General features: G+C 32.5%; 2 protein-coding genes across 5 annotated transcripts in view; one reads left to right on the top strand and one right to left on the bottom strand.

Moving 5' to 3' along the window:
- LOC126734032 (phosphatidylinositol 3-kinase catalytic subunit type 3) overlaps positions 1-14,370 on the bottom strand; it is a 35,962-nt gene extending 21,592 nt beyond the window's left edge. The window contains exons 1-5 of one of the 4 annotated variants that reach the window (XM_050437545.1): positions 14,150-14,370; positions 13,877-14,065; positions 13,666-13,822; positions 13,192-13,575; positions 485-657 (exon numbers count right to left, since the gene is read on the bottom strand). In XM_050437545.1, coding sequence (XP_050293502.1) covers positions 485-657; positions 13,192-13,575; positions 13,666-13,822; positions 13,877-14,065; positions 14,150-14,220 — 974 coding nt within the window. In that variant the 5' untranslated portion in view covers positions 14,221-14,370. Of the gene's footprint in view, positions 1-484; positions 658-8,975; positions 9,454-12,447; positions 12,464-12,525; positions 12,683-12,818; positions 12,836-13,191; positions 13,576-13,665; positions 13,823-13,876; positions 14,066-14,149 lie in introns of those variants that run through there. The other 3 variants (XM_050437548.1, XM_050437547.1, XM_050437546.1) reach the window with 3 other exon arrangements.
- Positions 14,371-14,848: 478 nt separating this feature from the next.
- Positions 14,849-21,195, top strand: LOC126734036 (putative methyltransferase C9orf114). Its single transcript, XM_050437554.1, has 4 exons — positions 14,849-15,423; positions 17,386-17,915; positions 20,707-20,899; positions 20,957-21,195. Exons 1-4 carry the CDS (start codon positions 15,133-15,135, stop codon positions 21,158-21,160), a joined length of 1,218 nt encoding a protein of 405 aa, XP_050293511.1. The 5' UTR covers positions 14,849-15,132; the 3' UTR covers positions 21,161-21,195.
- The last annotated feature ends 1,943 nt before the right edge of the window (positions 21,196-23,138 follow it).

Raw genomic sequence — 23,138 nt, 5'->3', positions numbered from 1 at the left:
GCGCCACATAAAAAAATAAAGTTGATGATGGTTTCTCGAAAACGAAACGTCGGATATAAAATTTAAAAGCGCCATCACGTACTACATCAAAAGTGTCAATGAGAAAGTGTAAAAAAATAGTTTTTTGATATCTTTTAAAATAAAGCTAGGAAAAAATAAAATCGATATTGGCAAATTTCCGTTTTTTCCAAATATCTCAGCAGGCCATGGAGATTTTTGAAGTTTCTCAACGGCATGTAAATACGCTTCAAAGTGCACAACTTTTTCCTAATTTAACCGAAGCTGTATCTCCAACAGGTACCGAGATCCCCATGCTTAGGATCCTTATCTTGGACACCCTGTATACATATGATTTTACTTTTTATCTTGTTATGATATTTAGTAGTTATTGTTTGTAATTAGTAGTTTTTCTTAAGCAGTATCAGTTACATATAAATACTTGAAAAGATTAATATAGGGATAAAACACTCTATTAAATTCTTACCTAAATTTCCACACGTAATCCTGTTCTTCGTTCGACAATTGTTGGGTGGGCGGGTAAGAAACGATCTTATTTAAAATGTCCCGTACGGCAGCGTTCGGTTTGGCATCCTTGTCGTTATGTCCGCTCCGCAACGATCTGGCCAGCATATGATGTTTCCGCTCCACCAGATTTTCCTGAGGTAAAGTAGGACGTGAGAAACGTCGCGTTTATAAAAGAAAATAAGTTGCAAAAGCACATTTTTTTGGAATAGTTTGTACACCCTTAACTCTTTACAGAAGGGTTTGTTATGATCTATAAGGTGCAAGAGGGATGCGAGAAGCCGTAGCTGTGTAAGTAGATTATTGGATTTGGCTGTGAGAGCCTTGAATAACGTTATTGGATGATTATTGCTTAAGGTAATCTAGTTTTAATTTGAATGTTACAGATATTTGGTGGTTTATTGTACTAAAAGAGGAATTTTTTATGGCAATTTTTCCCTATTAAAATCTTCATATAAAACGGCTCTAATTATCCAAATCCTTTACCCAGAATTACGTTTGTACTGATACAGATTTATTTATAGTAATAAAATTTAGAAGAATTCCTGTCACCACGTCAATAAATGTTAAAGTAGATACCAAGCCTAGAATATTCAAATTCAAAATTCAAATTCAAAAGACTTTTATTACCACTTAAACATTGTACATAGAAAATTACATTTTTTTATTACAAGAATTTACACAATGCTAAGAGTAATGCGGACTGAACTGCGATTATAAAAACAACCGATAACACATACACGAGCTAGCGCGCATGTGCTGCTCAGACCGTTAAAACATACTAACCTAATTACAACTAAAAGAAGAATAAAGACTTTCCCAATTATAATTATTAAGAAAATAAGTCATTAAACCCTAAAAACATATAAAAGCTAAAAACAAAAAAAAATATAGTGTAATAATTTACTATATCATATACATTAATATAGGTACCATCTGTGCAATAGACAGAGAGGAGGAAGGGCGGCAAAAAACAAGAGCCGAGGCTGGAAAACCAGGGCAACACGACGCAAAAATGAATAGATATTCCAAAATGAACCATTTAAAATTTTATTTTTATGCCTGCAAGATCAACAAGACCAGTGTTGATTTAAAAAGTAAGAACTCAAAAATAATATGGTTGCAATTAAATAAAAATAATTAAATTATATTTTTAATAAAAATTTGGTGGTGTGAATTTGTTAAAATGCCTATGTTAGTTGAGAATTAAGAAGGATTTCTTTAACATATGCAATAAATTTCTTTGGTGAACTATTTTTAATGTAATCCGGTAACTTGTTCCACATATGAATGCCTACATACTGGAATGATTTTTTAAAACCTGATGTTCGATGAAATGGAATTCTAATTAAGTTTGGATTTCTTATATTGTGTATATAATCATGGTGAAAAAATAAGTCTCTTAAATATGGCGGCTGACCTGATTTAATTATTTTGTAAATTAAATTATACATATGACACTTTCTTCTATTTCTCATATTTAATATAAAATGTGAATTTAGATAAGGAGTAATGTGGTCTCTATACGATATATTAAAGGAAAAACGCATACAACTATTTTGCAGTTTCTGCACCGTCCTTGACAGAGATACGGTCAGTGAGTCGCCATACACAATGTCCGCATAATCCACCAAAGACAGTACAAGCGAATTGCAAAGCAAATATTTGGTGTTTGATGGTAACTGATTTTTGTATTGATATAAGTTTTTTAAACGACCGTAAGCAATTTTAATTTTGTTCTTAATGTGGGAGGCAAAGCTGAGATTTGAATCGAATATAACCCCTAGATTACGTTTTTCCGCAACGGTTGGTATAGCTGTTCCATTAATATTAATTTTAAAATTTTCCATGCAATCTAGAAGATGACTTTTATTATGTGAAAAAAACATTGCACATGACTTTGAAGCATTTATTTTGAGGCTATGGTTTTCAGCAAACAAAGCAATCTGATTTAAGTCGGCGTTAGTTTTATTCTGTGCCACCTGAACGTCTGATATTTTAAAAGAATTATAAATTTGGGAGTCGTCAGCAAATTGGTGCAGCTTAGAATTTTCGATGCACTGATTCATATCAGCAACATATAAAGAGAAAAGTAAGGGGCCTAATATGGAACCCTGAGGCACTCCTTTTTTAAATGACAAAAATCTTGAAAATTTAAATTCACCATCATTCACCGTTCGGACACAATGTAACCGATCTTTAAGATAAGAGCTAAAAAAATTTATGGCATTTGCCGAAAAACCATAATAGTGCAGTTTTGCCAAAAGCATTTGGTGATCTATGGTATCGAATGCTTTACTTAGATCTAAAAGAGTTAGGCAAGTTATTTCCTTTGAATCCTCTTTAAACCTGATATCATTAACAATACTGATAAGACTTGTTATAGTACTATAAGATTTACGAAATCCTGACTGGCAATCAGGAATAATTTTTAAATTATAAACATAGTCAGCTATTTCGTTATATACGTGACGTTCTAAGATTTTTGAAATGACAGGCAGAATACTTATTGGCCTAATGTCTTTGTAATCTGTTGGACAAGGTATTTTTGGTAAGGGAATGAGTATCGCTTTTTTCCAATCATCGGGGAATTGGTTTTCTAAGATGCAGGAATTTAAAATATTGACCAATGGCTTAAGACAAAAAGGAAGACATAGTTTAAGATCTCTAATGGAAATTCCATCACCATCTATTGCATTTGACCCTATTTTATTTATAATATCGACAGTTTTATTTTCAGTTATAAGACTTATATTAAATTCCGTCTCAAAGTGACTAAATGTATTTGAATTATAAAAGTTAAGTTTTTCTATTGATGTTGAATTAGTAGGGCCCACGGTGTTCGAAAAAAAATTATTTAAGTCCTCGGGTAAATTGAGATTTTCAGGAATAGGGTCAATCTTTTTTTTTTAGTAAAATTAAGTTTTTTTGCTTTGTTCCAAAATTCTTTACCCTTTTCTATAGACATTTGCTTGAAAAAAGTAATTTTTTCGCGATTAATTGCGTGTTTAGTATAATTCTTTAATTGCCTGTAATATGACAAATTCACGAGAGTTTTTTGTCGAGTATATTTTTTCCGAGCTTTGTCTCTTAATTTAATTAGATGTTTAATATTACTCGTGATCCACGGCGTAAATGGTCTATCCTTATATAGTCTTGTTTTAAACGGAGCGTATTTATTTATTAAATAGGAAATATTATTGCTAAGTAATGACACTTTTTGATTAATGTCACAAATATAATAAATATTATGCCACTGTAGCTGCTGGGCCTCCTCCCCAAATGAAGTCATGTTAATACTATTGTAGTCCCTGGACCTAACAACTTTTTTACATAATTTAGATTTTGGTAAGTTTAAAATCGCTTGAACTAGATTATGATCAGATATGGACTCCGATATACAGGTAGATTGAGAGCTAAGACACTCGATGTTACTGCTAGCTACAATGACGTCAATAAGGGTATTAGACCGATTGTTGATTCTAGTAGGGTTATTAATCAGTTGCCGAAGATCGAATACTTCCAAAAGATACTTAAAGTTTTGAGTTGCTGCAGTTGGTCTAAGTAAATCTATATTTAAGTCCCCCATAAAAATTATACTATCATAGCATGGAACAGATATAGTAAAAATTTCTTCAACAAGTTCAAGAAATGTAGGCATGCTCGAAGAGGGTGGCCTATACATATTTACTAATAAAATATTTCTTTTATTTGCAATAAACCTTATACTTAAATACTCAAACTCATCAGTTATATGGGGAAATGTTACTAAAGAGAACTTAATGACTTTCTTTGCATAAATACCAACCCCGCCACCCCGCCCATTCCGATATTTCCTTATAAAATTATAATTAGGTATGTTAAAAATCAAGCTATCATCATCTGGTGTAAGCCAAGTCTCTGTAACTCCCAAAATATCAAAGTCATATTCACTGGCATAATTTAGAAATTCATCGAAACCGGTTTTTATGGAGCGAAGATTTAAATGAGCAACACTGAATTTGGCCTCAGATTGCCGATCCTGCAGGATTTCATTAGAATATAAATGTAAAAATAGAGATGCAAAACATACAGTTAAACACTACACACAATACAGTTAAAGGAAGATTGAGTCGACATTACAGTGCCACACCTCTACCATAATTTTAAAAACTATTAGCACAGGTATTCTTTAAAACTATAGAAAGTATTTATCAATAAATATTTTTTATACAGTTGCCAAATGGGTTTTTCACTCATATCTCTCGCTTTACTAAGTAGTTTATTAAAAAATTTTGGTTTACATTGATACAAAATGGTTTACGTTGATACATGACCTGTTTAATCTTACATAGCTTAACCTGATGTCATTTTAAAGTCAAGTGTTATAATTATGATATTCACTTTAAGTATGGTATTGATTCAAGTTTATATGTGTATATAATCTATTAAACACCGTAATATATAAAGTGAAAGCAGTGTCAGTATATTGAGACCCATAAAAATCAGCCCTAAAATGTAGACCCGTTAAGGGGTTTTAAAATTCTTCTTGCTTGAGGAATATGTCCCCAAGCAAGTATTGAAGAGTCACAATGCGAAACAGTCAACAAGAAGCTCTAATCACATAATACTCCTTAAGAAGTATATGGTATTTGGTCCAAATATACATCAAATACTAATGTTCTTATTAAAATACACCACCAAAAGTCCTGCAGACTATGCACTGAACTCACTTGCTCCATATTCCACATTAATCTCTTTTAAACTAAAACCATTTTCTCAGTTTTACTTATTTATCTTTATTTTTCTAACAGGCCAGAGCCCGATTATAGGAAAATGGAAAATACTAAAAAATAACAAAAAAAAAATAAAACTAAACTCTATATTAAATTATTTAAGAGGGCCAGAGTTGAAACCAAATTACAAAATGTAACACAAAGTAAAATAAAATTCGGAGCAATATTTTTAAAAAAAGGAACATACAAAACAGAAGGAGATAAGTGGAAGCAAACTTGTTGTTTTTGTACATGATAAAAATAGGATCTTGATCTTTAATGTTAGTTTTGGGACGATCAAGAGCAAAATTAACGTTTGTTCTGGAGAAAGGGCGCGGTACCTGTAAAGAAATGTGACCAGGAAGAGTTGGAGAGTCTATATGACCGTTGAACAATTTCCACAAGAATGCTACAGAGTGAGTCTCTCTCCTCAAAACTAGAGCTTCTAGATTGAACCGGGAGAACGGATGATTGTGATTAGAATCTCTGAATGGATAAGCACCACGCTCTCTAAAAATAAGATATTTCAAAAAGCGCCTTTGAGTGTATTTAAGGGAGCATTCATAAGATGGATACCAAACCAGAGGACCCATATTCGAGCTAGGATCGAACCAAAGAAAAATAGAGCATTATCAAAGAAAATGAATTGCCTAAAACCCTGCAGTTCCGAATAATAAACCCCAATAGTCTTAAGGAAACGGCCACTATATGAGGGACGAATGTAAGCCTATCGTCAAAAAGTTTTACTAGTATTCAAACCCAATTTAATCATGTTGAACCACAAGTAAATTTGAGACAATTCATCAATTCGTTAGCTAGAAATGTCAACCCCAATGGAACCCCATGTTTGACTGTTAACAGCATAGATTTATTGCCTCCAGAGAAAGTTTGTTGAGCCCCTTAAATCTAGAGTACCTTAACTGAAAGTAAAATTTGACGGGATATAAAATCGAAGGCCTTGGAGAGGTCACACAGGATTGTACCTATAAAGTCACCATCTAAAGTCACATCATCAAGTGCTGTAACTCTCCATTTTCAGGAACTTCTAATTCCCAATATAAAGAAAATGTTAATATATATCGAGGTAGAAATCGGTTGTCTAGTCTTCTTACTTCTTTACAAAATATGAATTATTAAACTTTGCACCTAACATAAAAGTCATATCTTATGCAAATATCTGGATTGAAGGTAAGCACTTGGAGACAATTGTAGCATTGACTGAAACAGTGTATAATAGCATAATTTTATGGTCTGAAAAAAACAAGTTATTCCTCAATAAGGATAAAACTCGTTTTATTGCTTTTTCAGGAAGTAGGCAGGCAGTAAATTCTGTTATTTCATTTAAAGATACACAAACGGAGTTACTTTCATCAAGCAGTTCTAAACTATTGGGCATTACTTTTGACCATGATCTACAATGGAATTCTCACGTAGATATTCTTTGCAATAAATTAAAAACCTGTTGGTATGCATGCATTAAAATTTCTTTCACAGCATTGTGGTATAAAGCAGCTCTTTTAACTTTATATTATGCCAATTTCCATTCCTTCATGCGATATGGGATTCTGAACTGGGGACTGAGTCCTCTAGGTTCAAGGGTATTTCTTATTCAGATATGCCATCAGGATCCTTAGAAATATTAAATTTAGAGATTCATGCAGGGCGGACTTTAAAGAGAATAAAATCCTTACATTGATTGGAGTTAACATTGTTGAAATAAGTACATATGTATATAAAAATAAACCAATTTTTTAAGCAAATAGATCTGTCCAGGTGACTTTTTAAGGATGTTACTTGGACTCTTGTAAGAACGAAACTCATAAATGGCATGAGGAAGGTAAAGATCTGGTTTAACAAGTATAAATTGTCCCTAAATATCTAACAGATGCAAATCGGCCAAATTTTAAGGAAATAGTTATTGATGAACAACAAAACTTTATTATAAAAGAAGTAGAAAACACTAAACATCTAGGTATAATAATAGACAAAAAATTAAAATGGACACCACACATTCAAAACTTAACATCTAAACTCAAAATCTTAATTCATAAATTTTTCCTTATTAGAAATATATTGGATAAAAAAACTTTAATAATGTTGTACCAATCATTTGTGGAATCTCTGATATGCTATGGTTTAGTGACCTGGGGTGGACTCTACAATAATGCTCTTGAATCCTTAAAAACTGCTCAAAATTATATTATCAAAATAATCTATAAAAAAGACAGGTTGTACCCCACCTCGCTCTTGTATGATACCAAAATACTTAATATCAGATCCTTATATCTATACTCCAGTTGTGTATTCTGGTATAAAATTAAAGATAAAAACTACATAAGTCACTAACATGAAACCAGACAACTAACTGAAAGACATCTTAATGTACCATTTCGCAGATTCGATGGAAGCCAAAGATGTAATTCTGTAATAGGACCAAAAATTTTCAATAAGTTACCACGGACAATTTGGGAGATTACAAATTTTCAGAACTTTGTAAAAGATTTATCTATGAAAATTATGATGCCTTACTTGACCTTCTATAAATAACTATTAACGTTTTCCTCTTCTTCTGAAATTTTTAATATTTGTGTCTTATAGTTATTTTACCTGTATTTTAAATGCACTACCCTCAGGTTTATGTAAATTAGTGGTATGGGGCCCCTAGTAAATATAATTATGTTGAATAGTAATATAATTAATTTTAAGTTATACACATACAGGTGCTTGCACCTAGGTGTACTTTATTGTATTGGTACTACAGATTAATTTTGTTTACATCTATCCTGTATTAAGCATGTATTTCTTATGTTGAATAAATAAATAAATAAAAAAATATATAATACTCGGAGGCCAGACCTTTTATTGCCAGATGTTCACCAAACAGCATTTTATCAGAAAAATATTATTTACAATGCCTGTAAGATTTATAATTACTTGCATCATAAAGAGAGAAAAGCTTCTACTCTCTCGATGAGTTTTTTGACTAAAATTTTCAGCAGCAAATGTTTGTAAAGTGGAAAGTCTAAATAATTTATATAATCAACAAAAATGCCCAAAAATTTAGTGTCTGGTTTACTTATGGCTTCTCCACTTAGTGACATATTGCTTCTCACGATATATTGCTACTGAAACTTAAACTTAACAATGTGGATTTGAAGATATAAGTCAGGAGTTTATTTACAGTTATTTATCAGGTATAGAATGCAACAAACTTTCTCAAAGCATGCCTGGTGTCTTAAACATAAAACATGGAATTCCCCAGGGATCGATCCAGGACCTCTCCTTTTTCTAATTTATCATCTATTGACTTGTGCTTTTTACTGATTACATAACAGCCCTTTTAAAATCTCAATAATTTGTGTTTAAGTATTTAAGTTAATAGCATAATAAGTGAGAAGTGTAAGGATGATTCTTTTGTAAAAACACATGACTATTTTTATTAGTTTTCATATTAGATTTTCACATTTTCTTCAGTTGAGGAACTGTATTTTTGTATGTGTAATTTGTACTGAGGAAATATAAGAATTATTATTATTTTATTTTAAATTGCTCTTTAAGTTATACTAAAAAAAAAGTCTCCCTTGGACCTCGGTTGATAAAACTAACTCTAACTCTCAAAGTTTCTAAGTTACAAGAGTCGTTCTTATACGAAATCATTGGAAATTTAACAAACACCCTCGCCTAAAACCCTCAACTTACATCACCGCTCATAAACTGTTCAATTTTCTCCCTTTGCAAACAGTTCACCAAATCCTGCTCGCTAATCAGTTTAGTCAAAACGGCCACCTGCTGCTTTAAACTCTCGTTCTCCCGTTTGACTAAACTCAATTCGAACTTCGCGGGACACAAGTTGGCACAGTCCCTGCACTGCCAATTATTATCGCTCACCCCGAATAACATACACGCCCGTTCCAAACACTTTTTATGCAAATACCGGTGACAGTTCGAACATTTGATCGCGCTCGCTTTAATCGCGTGCTCGCACAACTGACAGGTCTTCGGTTTGGTCAGTTCTTTGGTTTTTTGCGAGGCCAGTTTCATGGTCACTGTGTCCCATAAAGAGGTTTTGGACATGGCAAGTCTTATGCTCTTTAATTTTGATAAAACAGTAAAGAAACTCGGAAAGTTAAGTACATTTAGTCAGCTTTTGTGAGATAAACAGAGCACCAACCCCTAGCTATGGATTAGAGAGAATTTATTAGATAAAATTGCCTGAATGCACTTAAGCAACTTTCAGGGGGTGTACGGAGAAAAAGATTCTATATTGCCTGGGAGTAAGTTTTTAGTTAATCTAGGAAGTTAAGTAGATCTGACCAGGTTTTATGGTATAAACAGAGCATCTGTTTCCAACCCAACTGTCTGGAGAAAAGTCACTAGTTCTTCCAAGTAGTTTAGTGCACTTAAGCAGCTTTCGGACAAACAGGCTCTACCTCAACTGCCTGGAAGTAATTTTTTATTTATTCTAGGAAGTTAAGTATATCTGACCAGCTTTTATAGGATAAGCAAAGCATCTGTCTCCAATCCAATTGCCTGGAAGACAGTCACTAATTTTTCCAAGCAGTTTAGTGCACTTAAGCAGGTTTCGGAGGGTGTTCGCACAAACAGGCTCTACCTCAATTGCCTGGAAGTAATTTTTGGAAAGTAACATTTGACCAACTTTTATAGGATAGACACACCTCCAGTACACAGTTCCTAATATAGTCAGGGAGGCCTTACTTTGTAGTTATGATTAGGTTAACTTAAAGTATTAGAATAGCTTAAAGTAGTCCCAATAATTATTGAATGGACACTTAAATTTATTAATTTTAATGAAGTTGAAATATTGGGCATTACTTTACCTAGTTTTAAGAGGCAAATTAAAAGTTTAACCTAATTTCAGCAGTGGCGTATCCAGGATTCATTCCTGGGGGGGGGGGGCAACATGGTTTATCACCATTTAATATACAATATACTTATGTATGTATGTGTATGTTAGTTAATTTTTTTGGCCTATTATCGGAGATATGGTATTATTCATCAGGAAGGGAGAAATAATTACCATGTTTTTGAAATGCTTTTATTAATTTAAAAGCTACAAAAATAAAGAAAAATAAAAGATACTAATATAATATATGGATAGTAAAACAGGCACAAAGGGAGGGTAAAGGGACAGGTAAAGTACAAAAAATCTTTAACAGTATAAATATATTCGAAAATATATCCTGATCACACATTACTAGGGCATCGAGAGCGGAGCTCGGATATTTTTCTGGTGCACAGGCTTCAAATTTTCTATACCAAAGTTTGAGTTCCGCAGAAACCATAGTAAATGAACAATTTTATCATTTGCATTGAAATCATTTTTATAAAAATTTACCAAATACTTAAGACTTTGAAGTTGATTATCAAGTTTCTTATTTACTGATGGAATCAGATAGTTAAATGATTGTAATATATCTTTATGTTTAACAAATCTCTCTTCTAATTGTAATAAGACGTAATCTAAAAACGGAATAAATATTGATATTCTGAAATATTCTTCAGTTGTGTTAGTTTCAACATTTGCCCTATTTTTTTGTCTGCGTGGTTTTGTTATTTCTAAACCAAATAATTTGTTTATATTTTTTTTTGCCTCTGCAAAAATAGTTGCAAAACTATTACCTGCGTTATAACGTAAATCTTTAAGCTGTTTTAAGCAATCTTCAGCCAGTAATATTGCTTTGCCTAAATCAATATTAACTGATTGCAGCAACTTTAATAACGGAGTGGTAAATGCAAAAACATGTTCAATTACATAAAGAGTAATAAGGAATTCTGATGTAAGGTGTTTAGTAACAACTTGCTACAAGTAGACGTTTCTTTGTCTGGCCACTCAGCTATTTCTTCTAAAGCCAATACCACAGAATTTAAAAGCTCTCTCATTACGCTTACTGAATCTTGTCTTTGAACCCATCTAGTAGCACAAAGTTGTTTTAATGTCTCGTCTTGATCTCTCATTATCCGGCATTTCATTTACTTTTTTAGTTAAAATATTTTGACGTTTGGGAGTATTAAAAAAATTGTAAGCATTTTCAATAACACCATGTAATTTCGTACAGCCTGGACAGAACATGCATCGGATATAGCAAGGTTAAGGGAGTGTGAGACGCAATGAACATATAAAGCTGTAGGATATTCCTTTTTTATAATAGCCTGTACCCCAGAAAACTGACCACTCATTGCTGCTGCCCCATCGTAACCCTGGCCTTTAAAATTATTTAAATCTAAACCCCAGTTTGTCAAATTTTCGATAATTGTTTTTGCTAAATTATGCCCAGTGGTTGAAGTTACCGGAATAAATTAAAGAAAGGACTCTTCAATAGATAAATTATCGCATACGTACCGAACGCAAAGAACAAACTGCTCTATTTTGGCAATATCAGTTGTCTCATCTGCCAAGATTGCTATTTTGCAGATTTTACTTCTGCTATTATTTTTCGTAAAATATTTGTGTTACATGCATTTATTATTTCGTTTTGTATTGTACTACTTAAATATGTTGCGTTATTAGCAGAACTCAATATATGTTTTTTCTCCCTAGCTTTTCTGGGGGGGGCAATTGCCCCTTTGCCTCCCCCCCCCCTGGATACGCCACTGAATTTCAGTGTTCAAAGATCTATTAGTGTCATCGGGTAATATTATTATTATTATTATTACTATTTTTTTGTTATTTCCATAACCTGGTTGTTATAATGTGGATTAGTGAATTGCTATTGATTAATTAATGTTGGATCTTAATTAAGTAAATGATTTGATATATTTTTATTTATTGTTAATTTTATTCAAATATTGGGCTAATATGGATTGTTATTTGATATTGTTTTAATAGCTTATATTACCTGTTGGAATGTAGCAACATATCATATTGACTGTATTATTTTTGTTATGGAATGTTAAATTGGGTGTTAGGCTAAAATATTATTTTGTATTTGAATTTCTTTGTTGTATTGTAATGGGGTTAATCCCGTAAATAAAGAATTTATAGTGCCCAATTACAGGAAATTGATATACAGTATATAATATTACAGAACATAGAGAAAAAATAAAATTATGATAGATAACATATTATTTATTTAATGGGAGGGTTGTGAACACTAGAAACAACTGTTCACAAGGAAATTGGGTACTTTGAAATAAACTGTTTAAACTATACCATAAAAAGCCAACTGAAGCGAAAAGAAGAAGAGAAGTTATGCAAGTTCTTGAAACAGAAACAAATTTTGTAACCAACAATAAAAAAAATCCATGCCCAGCTGTAGAAAATATATAAAAACTGTTCTGTATCACAAAAGAATCACAACACTGACACCTATCACATAACAACACATTCTGAAAATATTATCAAAACCAGTCACTTAAAAAAATTAATTATAACTTCCACCGAAATCCTCCTTATCATAATGATAAACCAACAAATGACACTTATCTTGAAATTTCAATATGATTTACACAAGAGTAAATAAACCTAAATGATGCTGGGCTACCACTGTATTAGAACAGTTGTTCTGTTTTTTTTTATATAACCTTCAATATTGCACATTGTTGATTGTAAACTTAAAAACTCATTGTTGACCCAGTTTAAAAGAATGTTTTAGTTATTTTGCTCACTACATTTCGTTTATATTATGTTGCCATCTGTTCACTTTAATGCTATTACATCATTAATTTTAGAAGGGAAATGACATAACCATAGTGAGAGAAATTCTATTTATGCAGATTTAGTTGTTATGGATCTTTTATAGAACCTTGGTTAGTTGTTTGTTTATAATATATGAGGATTTGTAATTTTAGTTAAAAAATTTATATAAGTATATAATTATGTATGAGTATTATAGTTTTTTTCACAAAAATAATTTCTTGTCAAGAAAATCCACCCAAATAAATAGAAAATTCTTACCTTGGATATTTCAGAATCAGGAACAAATACCAAATCTGCATTACTCTTAAAGGTATGAATCTCCTCTCCATTTTGTTCAAAGTAAACCACATGGTAAGGAGTAGAAAACATATCGGAAAAGACTTTTTGGAATTCTACAGTTAGATACATGTAGTTTGAGGACCTTTTTTCTTTTTCATTAATAACTTCTAGTTCCCGAAAGGTTAATCTATCCAACCAATCAACTTTTGGTATATGTCCATTTCTATGTTTCTTCGCTAATTTAGCCAACTTCCACATCTGATCTGTGGAATTTTGTTTCCCGTCATGGCCTTTACCTGGAGTCGATGTTGGCCTCTTTCCATCTGCTACTACATTAGGCCAAACTCTCAAGTCTAACATACCCTACAATTTAAAATTCACTCACTCATAAGCCTCTAATAAATTATATCATTACATAAACATCAACAATTAAAAACAAAACATTAAACATACCTCCCTAAAGACTCCATGTTTACTAAACAGAGATACAGTGGTGCCCCCCACTGGCATTAATTTGTTAGGACCCGCACAATCATAAATAGTGATTGCAAGCTGAGCTGACCGGGGCAGATCACAAAATTCTAAAGGCATATGAAGCCATTCATTCCAACTGAAATAAATAGGAACTTACTATCAATATGTCTTAAATTGCTTGCTTACAGACTTCCATCTATTAGTGAATGCCTTATATTCAGTGCCGACTGGTAGGCACAAAGGCTCATTGTTGTCCCAAATCTGACATTCCACCATTAGGTCTGAACAACCGTCTTGACATAATCCTGAAAATTTGAGATGAGGGTCTTTTAGCAGCTCTTCATACGTTGGTTTTATTCGTTTTCCTTCTAGTGTGCCACTGAAATGGTTATTAAAAGTTAAGAAAGGGGGCTGTAGATGTAAATATTGAAAGAATACTGAAAGTTGAAGGGCAACTGTTTACATTTTAATCTGGATTCTTGCTGGAACATCTGAACTATATAAATAGTGAAATTTGTCACTCAATTCATCCATTATGTTGAATTTCTAACAGGATCTATGCGTTATGTCTCTGGCAAAACAAAAATATAAGATGTTTTCATTTATTTACTGTTTTTATTTTGAGAAATGCCATTTACTAAGATTACACGTGACGTTAATGCGAATTGGAGCAAAAACGCTTTGACAAGTGTTGACACAATAGTTTTAACGCTGTTTTTTGTTGCCAACCTAAATAATTTATTAATAAATTACTTAGGCTGAGGAGTAAAAATATACCTAATAAATGAATATATAATTAGATAGATAAGGCAGACCACAACAAAATCAAAGAGACAATTTTTTCTCACTGTCTCGTTTTCAAATTTTTGTTAGTTGGCAGCACTGAAAATTACTGAATTTGGATCTTCTCCCGTATACACGAACCTTAATGCGAATTACAGTGAGATCATTTACATATTTAAAACGTTTTAAAATAATAAGGATTAGGAAGGCTAAAACGGTTTACGGATGTACACGTGCGTTTTATCTTAATTCGCATTAGCAGTTTCATGTATCCATCGTAATTGACAGCTGTCAGATTTGACACCAGTGTCAAGGCTTACATTCACAGCCGCTAAGAGATGGCGCCCTTTGTTAAAAAAAATTAATCTTTTGAACTTTTGGGTGTTTTAATCCATTGTCATGTAAACATTAGCAAAAATTGTTATTGCTATTATTAATTATATAAAAACTAAAGAAGAATTTATTAAAACTGGTTGACCCAATGGACAACGCTAGCGTTTAGTCAAGCACTGACAGCTATCTATTTGTGTTCTGTGACTGACAGGTTCCCATGCCATAACCTTAAAATGCAACTAGTTTATGTTTATTTCCTCACGTTTTAATTTTACGATAATTTTTCTCCGTAATTTCTCCTCTTAAAGTTCCTAACAATTTAAATGATAAATGGAAGTCCAAAAAGCCGATCAAACTAAAAAGCGTACGTGGAGCGAGGTGAATAAAGCCAAGAAAGATGAACGAAGGAAATGGAAGGAGATCAACCTAGAGAAAAAGCTCCAGAAAAAGAAACTTAAGACGGAAATAGCGTCTAATGATGTCGAAGCCTCTGCCTTGACCCCACAGCCTGTTTCTACCTTATCTATAGCAGTGCCAGGCTCGATATTGGAGAACGCACAAACACCCGAGTTAAGGAGTTATTTGGCAGGACAAATTGCTCGTGCTGCTTGTATTTTTCAGGTAGAGAGAATCATTTTTTAGTTTCAATTTTTCTAACATGACAGATGCAATATGAAGGTAGTTTATCTTTGAATAATAATAATAAACTTCTTTGGAACTGTAATTGCAAAGACCTAGATGTCTAGTGTCATGTTGTAAAAAAGGCTTAGTAATAATATACAGTACAATAGTGTAGTAATAATAATACCCAGCAAACCTTAAACATTGCTGTACCTCAGGGTTTAGTTCTTGACCCAATTTTATTTTGTTTTATGAGTCTAAAAACTTCGGGGATGTTTACTTTGTTCACAGATGATGCTGTGGAGTAATATGGATGAGCACATCCTGGTAAAAAGTGTTAATGACCTGCCTCTAATTAAAACTCTAATAAAAATGAACTTTGTTGTAATATCTCAAAAACCAACATTATCTCATTTAAATGTGACTTGGGATCAGTTTACCCAAAACCAATTATTAAGCACTACATCAGATACTAAATGCTTAGGGATTCAAATAGATAATAAATTAAAATTTCAAAATCATATTAAACAACTGGGTAAAAAACTTGCATTAAACTGCTTTACAATTAGGATAATCTTAATATCCAATGAGTTAGATAAAGGTATGACTAAACAGGCATATTTTGCATTAATTGAATCCCATTTATGTTTGGGTTTCTATGTTTTTGGGCTTCTTGTTCTAAACACTTAATGCATACATTACTTGTGTTCCAAAAAAGGGCAATTAGGTACATGAATAAAGCCAAAGCTACAGATTCATGTAAGACTCTCTTTGTTGTGGACAAAATTTTAACATTGCCCTGTATCTTTATTAGTGAAACAGTATCTTTAATACACCAGAAATATGGTGGCAGTTTGAGTCAGGATTTGTCTTTTTTACTCCACAAGGCTATAATTATTCTTCCTTCCTTTCTATAATTATTCCATTGATTTTCTTGACATTTAAAAACTCTTTAAAGTTTGTTTATAAAACCATGGAGTTGGTGAGCTGTACCATTGGTTAATTATAATATAAAAATTAAAAAAAAAAAACCTTAAAACATTGAAAGGCCTTTCAATGTTCTAAGAAAAAAACACAATGAAACCTTTTTTCACAGCTTTTGTTTTCAGAGAAATATTGAGTTTGATAAACTATCAATAAACATATCAATGTGCTTGTTAAATCTTAAGTTCGGATCAAAATATATTCCCAAGAAGTTTCATTCAGTTGTACTAAACCATTTCCATAAGATATTCATACTAAAACCAGAGCCTATTAAGATTCTCTTAAATACAATCTCTGCAAGTGATGAATGGTAGGTATTGTCATTATCAAATAATCAAAGTTTATGTCAATAAATATCATAAATCTCTAAGTCAACTCTGTTTCATCAAAGGTTATTTTATTAAAAGTAGTCAACTGCTTTTGGTCTTATGAAGTAACTGCTGATCAACTGCACTCCTGCCTCCCTAATTTCAAAAGCCCCTTAAGGAGAATTTAGTGGTACAGACAAAGAGGGTGATTCACAGATTGGCCCTGTTGCATTTAATAGTCGTCAACTTTTTAATCATTTGCCTATCAGAAAAAGACAGATTTCTCAGGGTCATAGATTTTAAAAAAGAACTCAGGAAATTGCTTGTTGTAAGACCCTATTATGATATAGAAGAATATTATAATGATATCTTTTAATGTATTTAGTTCCTACTGGTATAAGTTTGATCATGTTTTTTTAGCTTTAGGTTTTATCAGCACTTCATGTAATTTTAATTTCATTTGTGTATATATTTCATTTTTTTTTTGTTGTTTGTTCTCACCTACTTTTTTTTTTGTTTTATACAACTTTGTTTACAACAACAAATGTTTAGCATATTTTGAAATAGAAAAAGTATTAAAAATATACCTTTGTTATTTAATACAAACATGTTAATTTTACATCTATGGCAAGGAGCATCAATATACCAAACCTTTCTTATTCTATTTTAGGCAAATGAAGTAATTGTATTTGATGATTACTGTGACGAAGTAAATGCAAAAAAAGGCACCTTGCTGGATGGCACCAATGAAGAAAAAGTCTCCAGACAAAGTTGTATACAACTAGGCCGAATTCTACAGTACCTTGAGTGCCCCCAGTACCTCCGTAAGAGCTTTTTCCCCATTCACAACGATTTAAAATACTGTGGGCTGTTAAATCCACTTAATGCTCCACACCATTTGGGGCTATATGATGACTTTTTGTTTAGGGAAGGGGTGGTTCTAAACACCCCGGTTAAGCCTGGCAAGGGTTCAATAGTGAATGTGGGGCTTTTAAAGCAGGTGCAAGTGGATAAGGTGCTGCTGCCAGGTATTCGATGTACTGTGAAGCTGAGACCTCAAGAGCCTCACGTAAAGAAGCTGAAAGGGATCGTGGTTTCTCCTAAGTTGCCTAGGAGTGAAACGGGGGTTTATTGGGGCTATAGTGTACGAATTGCTAACTCCCTATCCAAGGTTTTTTCACAATGTCCTTATAAAAATGGGTAAGTTAATCAGTGGTGGTAATATTTATTTATTTATTCCATAGACATAAAAATACATGTATTGGAATTGTCAATATGAGTAAAGTAATTTGAAAATAATTATTAGTGAAAAAAACCGGTATACTAACGTAATTATAAAACAGTACAATCAAAAAACTCACCAAGAGAATAAAATGGATTCATAGCCAGTACAATCTTCAGTTTTATCACAAAAAAGTTTGACATTTTGGATATCCTAAGTTGGAGGGCAAATGGTTAAAATTTTTTAAAGATCTTATACTAGGTCCTTCTTGAGCTGGTGTTAACCTGGCTGCTGGTATGTATATATTATTATTGTCTGATGTTCTTGTTGAGTATTTATTTACACACCACACTTTCCAACTTTATTCAAATTTTTAAAAACAGGCACAGTATGATATATAGAGATGTACAACTGTCTTTCAGAGCTAAAAATATTACGGCAATTTTCCCCAAAAGACAAAGAAAACATTGTCCTGAGAATTCTTTTTGGCATACAAGAACTGCACCGATATTATTGAAGTTTCCCTAAGCCAATAATCCATATGTTAATAGTGTAATTTTAATGTTTCCTTATCAACATATTGCCGCCTAAGGTACAATGGCAAAATTTCTACTACTCAATTTAGAGCATACACTTTGAATGTGGTTGTTCCAAGATAAGTGCTGATCAATTGTAATTCCCAAGAATTTGGTAGAATCTTGTTGTTTAACGCTTGTTTGTTTATCCTTAGGAAGTAAGCTAAAATCCTGCACAATTCTAATTGGTCTAAAAACTTAAAAGTTGGTTTTTGTGCTATTGAGAGAAGACCATTTCTATTACACCAATCACCTATATCCCTCACACACTGATTTGCCTATGTACACAGTAATCCATAATCATGCTCCCTTACAATAGTAGAGGTATCATCAGCAAAAAGTGTTATATAATTTCTGCTTGTAGTCAGGGGTAAATTATTTATACAAAATAAAAAAAGAATAGGCCCAAACACACTACCTTGTAAATGTTCAGTCTGAAAAAGTAATACCATTGCTACCAGTTATTTTCATAGCCAGGAACCTCCCAGCTAAATAACTCTTTAACCATTCATAGGCCAAACCACAAATTCCATAGTAGTGGGCAAGTTTGATGATTTATTGTATCGAAAGCCTTTGAAAGGTCAAAAATTATACCCAGTGGTTGCAATTTTTTGTTAAAGCTTTCAAGAATATGTAGATAAAAGGATATTATGCCATGTTCAGTTCATTCTAAATCCAAATTGTCTATCAGTTAAAATTTTATTAAGTTCTAGAAAATTAATCAGTTTTTCGGAATGATCTCTCAAATATCTTAAACTGACTCTTAAGAGAAAACTGACAATAAGGACCTTTGGTTTTCAATAAGGCTTGAATTCCCTTTTTTGTGTAAAAGTTCAGTTGGAAAATATCCATGTTCCAATTACAGTTTATCAAGTAGGTAAGTGGAGTGAGCACCTCATCAACTCCACAAGACCTCTTGCTAGTTACTGATTTCAAAATATTAATTTTGAATCCAGTAATTTAGTGAATAAGTTTAGTGTTGCAGCAAATACTTATAAAGAAACCTCTCTCTGAGCTATGAGAGTGACACTATAATGGAGGTGGATAATTTTAATGTGATTTAATACTCATTGAAAGGCAGTGTAAAAGTTCTAATTTTTTTTTGGACTAAATTGAGGGGTAAAACAAATTACACTTCTTTCGTGGCCACTTTTTCAACTTTTTGCACTGATGAATTGAAATTAATGATACGTTTAGCGTCCATCCAATAAAAAAATCCTTTAAATCCTATTTGCAAATGTTTTTATAAATCATATGGATGGATCGGGACTTAAATTTTAAAGGTCATGCACTTGAGGTCATTACGAAGATTTTATATAAAGTTTATTATTTATCTAGATGTTCACCTTACTTAAGCTTATGGACAAAAAAAACTATTTAATTACTTATCCTGCCTCACTTTAATTATTGTTCTAGTGTATTATTTTTATTAAAACAAAATGAGTTGTCCCGACTTCAAAAGTTGCAAAATAGGGCCATGCGCATAATACTAGGTAAACCAAGATTGACCCCAATAAAAGACATGTTACAGGCTTTAGAATGGTTACCAGTCAGAGAGCATCTTCTACTCAATAAACTGGCATGTGTCCATAAGATTAAAATTGGTCATTCTTCACAGTATCTGTTGAGTAAAGTCACCTTCTCTGCCGAAATAGATGATCATAACACGCGATCGAGAAGTAATTTTTATGTACCTAGTTTCTCAAGAACGTGCTCAAAATGCATTATTTTGTAATAGTCTAAACAAATACAGTATGTTGCAAATAGAAATCAAAACAATCGAAATTATAAAGTTTTTTAAAAGGGCTTGTAAACATCATTCAATCATAAATTTAGTATAATAAACCACTTATTTCTAAAATATTGTCATGTTCGTTTGTCTGGTTTGTGTCTCGTTTTTGTTTGTATAATATATATATATGTTTGTGGTAATTGTATAGTATTTATTAGTTATTCAATTTTTTTTCTAAAATGTAATATGGTAATTATTGAGTAACCTCGTTGTATTAGTTTTTGACTAAATAAACGATATGTTCTGTCTTTCTCATGGGGTACTTTTATAAGGCATCAATGAAAAGGAGAAAGATGAATAGAGAATTTACATTCCCTTGTATGAGTAGGAAGTTCTATAGACATTAGTTTTTATTTCTCATTTCTTGCATTAGGTACCTAGATCTCTGAAATTCGATTTTAGGTATGATTTAACCATAGGAACCTCAGACAAGGGCACCTCAGTTGACGATTTTGAATGTCCCAAATTCAAACATTTACTGATAATGTTTGGGGGTGTAAAAGGTCTCGAGGCAGCCCTGGAAAATGATGGTGTCCTAGACGCGGACGATCCCAGTTTGTTATTCGATAGCTATTTAAATACTTTACCTGAACAGGTACTTAAAATTTAATATACCTCAAATAATGTCTAAATAAAATATATTTTTCTTTAGGGTTCAAAAACCATCAGGACTGAAGAAGCAATTTTAATCAGTTTAGCAGCCCTAAGGCCGAAATTAAACCCGGAATATCGCAGTAGAAATTTCGACGAGAACAATCCTGATTTTCAGCTAAAGTTAGACTTCAAAGGCGGCAAAAAAGTAAACGCAAAAGAGAGTGGTAGTGACAAGGACGTGGATAGGTTCGATTCGGATTAATAGTTGTTAAATAAATAAAAAGCGATTTTAAAGTATGACCTTCCTTATATTTATTATTGCAAATATATTAAAATTTAAGTTAACCACGTAACAAATCTAAAAACCAACATATAAAAATAGAATGTAGAAGAGTATAGTCAACATAACATCTGAAAACCTTGTATAAATTCAGTATAAGTTGATAACACATCGTCTATTTTCTCCTAGTCCCCCTTTTGTGACTTAAAACTTAATAGGAATAATTATATTCGCTTCTTTAAAACTGAACCTACTTCCGGCATACAATATACATATAATCGATATAAGTTAAAAAATAAATGCGTAATGAACACATTTCCAAATATGTAGACGATAATGAAAGAGAATTTTTTACAAATTTTCTACCTAATAGTTAAAAGAGTTTGCAACACCATGTCGCCCCCACAGTTGATATATTTGTACAGAGGATAAAAAGCCGTTAAAAAACAATCACCCTGTATTATAATAATTACGTTTTGTGTTCTTATAATATGTTTCAACCGTAGATGCGACACCCACAACCGGTTAATTATTTTTTTGTTTATCTTGTCCTTTTTTTTAATGCAAAAAAAGTTTTCTTTAGGTTACCCTGTACTAGTAAAAGTGGGAGCCCTCCGATTACCAGCGAGCATTAAGGTTAATGTATAGGATATTTTGTATTAGTTCAGTAAAATCATCAATTTCCAGACCTAAATTGAACACTTTCACCTATGGGCTTTTGCTATTAGACCAATTAACCCGCGGTCTTAATTGGGTTATTATTGAAGCTCAGATAACGCCGAAAACCCCCCAAAAAAATTTGCCACTGTCCTTTTAAAATAAATCTTCTACAGCACAACTTGGGGTTAGTCACTAGTTCAGATCGGGAATGTATTTTTAGTTATCTGCATTGACGTTTTTCTGATCGACTGTTAATTCGTAAACAAATGTTTGTTTTTGAGTTTGTGCCAAAATGCAAAGAAATAAGAACTGGTACAGGTAGGGTTGCCAAGTGCCCTCCTTTCGGGGGGACAGTCCTCCTTTCTTGCTGTGAGCTCTCCTTTCTCCTTTTCTACCCAAATGTCCTCCTTTTGAACTGCTTTTACACTAAATCCTGCTTTTAATTTTTAAGTCAATTTAGCGGCTATTTAGCGACTATCTTTATTTTACTATATTTATCGCTATTATTTTCTTTTATTTAAGAGTTTCTTACGCTAACATTTCATATAGCAGTCGATAGATGTCTCGCCCTTCGCCCGTATAGTTGTTTTATTTTTGTAGCGTAGGTACCGTACGGCGGACGGCGGTATTTTGTAACCAATAACCATAGACGTATAAACAAGGATATGTCCTTGGTTATACGTCTATGTTTGTAACAGACGGCGGCGGCGGTGTAGGTCCGGCTGATTTTTTTGGTGATTTTAGATTTTAGTGTTGTCTTGTCTCTGTTTTAATAATATCTATCAGCAGTGTGGCCAGATTGAGCGATTTATCGCAATTTAAGCTACTACAGGCCCTATATATTGAATTATGGATCAATCATTATATTCGACTCCAAAAAGTAAGAAAGTGAAGCGTTCCAGCTATTTCAATGACGCCTGGCTTAAAGAGTTTTCCTGGGTGAACAAATATCCTTTTAATATAGAAGAAAATAAAAAAACAACTCAGGCATATTGTGTAATATGTAGATCGCATTTTAGTGTAGAATATAAGGGATATACAGCTCTTTCTAACCACGAAAAAACTGCCAGTCATCGTTCAATGAGTGAAGCTGCTTCAACGAGCAAATCAATAACAAATTTTTATGTTAAATCAAACACTGATGAGGAATTAACAGTCATTGCTGTAGAAGTTGCCAATATTTACCATTGTGTGAAACATAGCATGTCATACAATTTAATGGACTGCGGTTTAAAACTAGACTCAGAAACGTTTTCAGATTCTAAAATAGCAAAAAAAATATCTTGTGGAAGAACAAAAG

This window comes from Anthonomus grandis, chromosome 3 (genome assembly GCF_022605725.1).
Source record: "Anthonomus grandis grandis chromosome 3, icAntGran1.3, whole genome shotgun sequence".
Classification (NCBI taxonomy): Eukaryota; Metazoa; Arthropoda; class Insecta; order Coleoptera; family Curculionidae; genus Anthonomus; species Anthonomus grandis.
This window is presented reverse-complemented; position numbering and strand designations above follow the sequence as displayed.

Coding starts and splice junctions, on each gene's coding strand:
- LOC126734036 (XM_050437554.1), top strand. CDS start 15,133: ATGGAAGTCCAAAAAGCCGATCAAACTAAAAAGCGTACGTGGAGCGAG. Junction 15,424..17,385: donor GTGCTGCTTGTATTTTTCAG/GTAGAGAGAATC, acceptor ATTCTATTTTAG/GCAAATGAAGTAATTGTATT. Junction 20,900..20,956: donor TAAATACTTTACCTGAACAG/GTACTTAAAATT, acceptor ATTTTTCTTTAG/GGTTCAAAAACCATCAGGAC.